Here is a 4,050-nt window from a genome sequence, read left to right on the forward strand (position 1 = left end):
GGTTTGACAAAAACCGGTTAAAACCGGCCAAAACCGGTTTATAAACCGAACCGACGTGACCAGGTCGACCCATCTTGTGTCTAAACCGGTTTATAAACCGAACCGGTTTGAGTCAAACCGGTTTTAACCAGCCATTGACCAAACCGGTTCGGTTTATAAATCGGTTCGGTTTGGATTTAAAACTGGTTTTGTACACATGCAGTAGCAACTAGCAACTAGCAACTAGCAACTAGGGTTAGTGTGAATTTAGCCCAATGACATTTTTAAATTATTTTATAGAGGTGGTGGGTTTGAAAGATTGGTACTAAACTACCTAGAGGTATGATTTATGACTAATAATCTATTGTAGTATTATGCAATATTATATCTTGGTTAAGATTGTAATTGTTCATTAATATTATCATTTAATATTAGTTAATAATAACCTTAGGGTCAGTCTATACACAAGCTATATAAAAAAAAGAATAAAAATGTATCCAAGAAACTAAATAAAAGTACAGACTGAAAAAAGAAAAAACAAATAAAATCTATCAAAAAAGTATAGAGACCGTATAATAATAACTCAAACACCAACCAAGCTTTAGCTAGCTCTGGGCCCCACCGAAAGCTGGAAATAAGTACCACACTCCACGGCTTTAAATTCAGTGTGTTCATTTTACATCTCTCTTGCCTTGCCCTTTTTCCTTTCCCAAATCTCTCTGCTCTCAATTCATTCACATCCCGTGTATGATCCGAGCCACTCTCATTCAACATGAACAAACAACAAGACTACATGAAGCTTCAGGTACTTATTTAATTTCAACCTCTTTACACGCACCCCTGTTTTCCGACTATCACTCACTGCTTAATTTTTTATGCAGACATGCGTCCTCAAGCTTAACACACAGTGCGCCTGTGATGGATGTAAACAGAAGATCAAAAAGCTGTTGAGTAAAGTCGACGGTTAGTCTCCTTGACTTACAATCAAACTTACATAGATCTACAGATCTGAATCCGACGCTACTGATTTGGTCTTTACATTATTAGTTGCTTTTGCGCTGAGCAACTAATTTGAACACCGACTCTGGTCGTATGCTACCTAAATCAGTAGCGGCAGAGTCGGTGTTAGGTAGTAGGTAGCTTCAATGTTGGGTAATTGAAGGCGGATTTACTGTATAAAGTTAATAGAGATATTTTTGGGTTAATAAGATAAACTTTAAGATAATATAACGGAGATTATGTCCATGGAGTAGTTCTGCCGAAGCTACTGCGACCATAACTGTGTCCCCTCTCCACATGCCTTCATTTATTTTCTTTTTCACTTTTTTGTTTTTTTTTTATTAATTTTCTCTCTTTATTTTATAATTCCTGTCCAGTAAAAAAGATCACAAAATTTGTTTTGGCAATTGTGCAACAATTTAGTTTTTTCATAAAAAGTATCACAAAATTATTATTATTATTATTATTATTATTATTATTATTATTATTATTACGCATTTGAAACTACCCAATACCCTTGTGCAACAATTCTACCTTTCATACTGATCTCTAGACTTAGACTCATAACCTACCACTATGGTAAACCAGTTGAGTCAGTTTTTGAACATGTGACCATAAAGATCCTGTGCTATTATTATTATTATTAGTATTTGTTTTTAACATCAGAAACCTTATCTAGAAACAATTAACGTATACGATAGTATTTGTTTACTTTATAAATATGTAACCGGTTACCAGAAAATTAGTTGGCCAATAAAGTTGTATTATTAAGTTAGAAGATAATGTAAAACATACATAGTGTGTATCTTTCTTTATGCACTAGATAGACACAATAAATATTTACTAAATTCAAAAAGTAAACTAGTGGGTGGAAGGAAAGTGATTGGCATAGCTAAAGTGGTTTGCGTGTTTGCACCTAAATGTTTGCTTTTGGGCAAAAACAAGACGGTGCATAAGAAAGTTTAGAAAGTGCCTTGCGTGTTTACACGCTTTACTTGTTTCTTTGAAGTTTTGACCACTGGTAGACTATCTTTTTGTTTAATAATAACATGTGACCTATATATTATTTTTAGTAATTTTACTTTAAATAATTTTATTTAAATATTGATGCTTTGTTAAACTAATATCTGGTAACAAATTTGACAGGGGTGTATAAAACAAGCATAGATCTTGAGCAAGGGAAGATCACGGTGTCCGGAAATGTGGATCCGAATGCGCTTGTAAAGAAACTTAACAAGTCTGGTAAACACGCTGAGCTATGGGGCGGTCAAAAAGGCGGCGCTAATCTTATTAATAACCAGTTCAAGAACATGGGTTTTGATAACAAGAATCAAAAAGGCGGAGGTGGCGGTGGGGGTGGTAAAGATAATCAGAAGGGTGGGAAAGATAATCAACAAATGCAACAGATGCTACAATTGCAACAAATGCAAGCGGCAATGAATAAAGGGTTCAAAGATTTTAAGCCGCCTAACAAGGACCAGAAATCGGTTAAATTTAATTTGCCGGTTGCTGGCGGCGACGGTGGGAAGTTTGATGATGAGGATGATTTTGATGACGATGATGATGAAGATGATGATGAGTTTGATGATGAATATGATGATGAGGATGATGATAGTCTTGATGGGATTGATATGAAGCCCAATAATATGAAGGGGGGTCCCGGGGTGGGTGGGAACGGTCCCCATGGGCCAATGGCTGCAATGATGAATGGTAAGAAGGGACCAGGTGCAGGGTTTGAGTTGCCTTTCCAGTTCAAGGGCAAGGGTGGAATTAATGATAATGCTAAAAATGGTAATGGCGGGAAAAAGGGCGGTGATAGCTACGGCGGTAAAAAGAATAAAGGTGGTAAAGAAGGCGGTGGGGGTGGGTTTGGTGGCTTTTTTGGCAGTAAGATGTTTCTTGGTGGTGGTAAAAAGAAACAAAGTGCCTCAAGTCCCAAGGGTGGCAAGAAAGGCGGTGACGGTGGTAAGGGCGGTAATTCTTGGGACAAGAAAGGTGAAGGAAAGCATCATGACGAGGGAAAGCTTAAGGGCGGTGATAAGCAAGTCGAGTTTCTCGACTTCAAGAAGCCTCAAAATGGCGGTGGGAAGAACATGGGTGGCAATGGCGGGGGTGGTGGTGGCGGCAATGGTGGTGCTCGGAACATTAGTCAAATGATGGGTGGTAATCCGATGATGGGCCAAATGGGAAACTATCCAATGGGCCAAATGGGTGGTAATCCGATGTTGGCCCAACAGATTGCTTACCACGGTCAAGGGATGGATCATGGGAATCCGTTCAGCCAACAACAGCTGCAACAACAACAGCAACAACAGCAACAACAACAGTACATGCAAGCGATGATGATGAACCAGCAACGGGCAAATATGTACCCGCAAATGATGTATGGGCATCAGCAGCCTTATGCCGCCTACGGGCCGCATATGGGAGCACCGGGGAATGATAACATGACTCATGTGTTCAGTGATGAGAACACTGAAAGTTGTAGTATTATGTAATAGGTTTGTTGTTTTGATTTAATTTTATAAGAGTAAGAAAGGGTAGTGTAGGAAGAACTTGGAGCTTGTAGTTTGTGTATTGTTTATATGTTATGTTAAGTGTTTGTATGAAAAATCACAAGTTTTGGCCCGGAATGAGTATGTATGTGTATGCAAATAAAGAGAATATCAGTGTATAGATACTTTAGACATTGTCACCATCGGTGGAACCAGAGGGGTCAGTTGACCCTCCGACCAGCCCTCCGGTAGGTCAAACAATTCCGGTGAAGATCTTAACTTAGTTGTTTTTTTAGAGTTTTGACCCTCTCATTATCCTCATAAAGTAGTTGAAATGTTGAATGGTAAACAAAATGAATAAAAATAATACTATCAAATGTTTTATGGTGGAAGGTAGTTGACGACGGTGGAGTTTGTGAAAATTGCTTTTTGTTTACAAGAAAGAAAAAGAGTGAAGATCTACAGAAAGAAAATTGATATCTCATGACACAACCTTTAATGTTTTGACTTTTGAGTTTCCAAAGTTTGAAACAAGTTTTAAATTAATTAAAATTCAAGGGCAAACTTTATTTATTTG

General features: G+C 37.9%; 1 protein-coding gene across 1 annotated transcript; it reads left to right on the plus strand.

Moving 5' to 3' along the window:
- The first annotated feature begins 708 nt into the window (after positions 1–708).
- Positions 709–3,611, plus strand: LOC143613520 (uncharacterized). Its single transcript, XM_077087204.1, has 3 exons — positions 709–784; positions 861–942; positions 2,125–3,611. The coding sequence occupies exons 1-3, from the start codon at positions 752–754 to the stop codon at positions 3,474–3,476; spliced, it is 1,467 nt and encodes a 488-aa protein (XP_076943319.1). The 5' UTR covers positions 709–751; the 3' UTR covers positions 3,477–3,611.
- Positions 3,612–4,050: the final 439 nt, after the last annotated feature.

This window comes from Bidens hawaiensis, unplaced genomic scaffold (assembly GCF_021521415.1).
Source record: "Bidens hawaiensis isolate Kalapana, Puna unplaced genomic scaffold, B.hawaiensis_p1.1 tig00037693_1, whole genome shotgun sequence".
NCBI lineage: Eukaryota > Viridiplantae > Streptophyta > Magnoliopsida > Asterales > Asteraceae > Bidens > Bidens hawaiensis.

Excerpts from the sequence above, each read along its gene's own strand:
- LOC143613520 (XM_077087204.1), top strand. The coding sequence starts at position 752 with ATGAACAAACAACAAGACTACATGAAGCTTCAG. Across the intron at positions 785-860 it reads AAGACTACATGAAGCTTCAG|ACATGCGTCCTCAAGCTTAA; the intron begins GTACTTATTTAA and ends TTTTTTATGCAG. Across the intron at positions 943-2,124 it reads GCTGTTGAGTAAAGTCGACG|GGGTGTATAAAACAAGCATA; the intron begins GTTAGTCTCCTT and ends CAAATTTGACAG.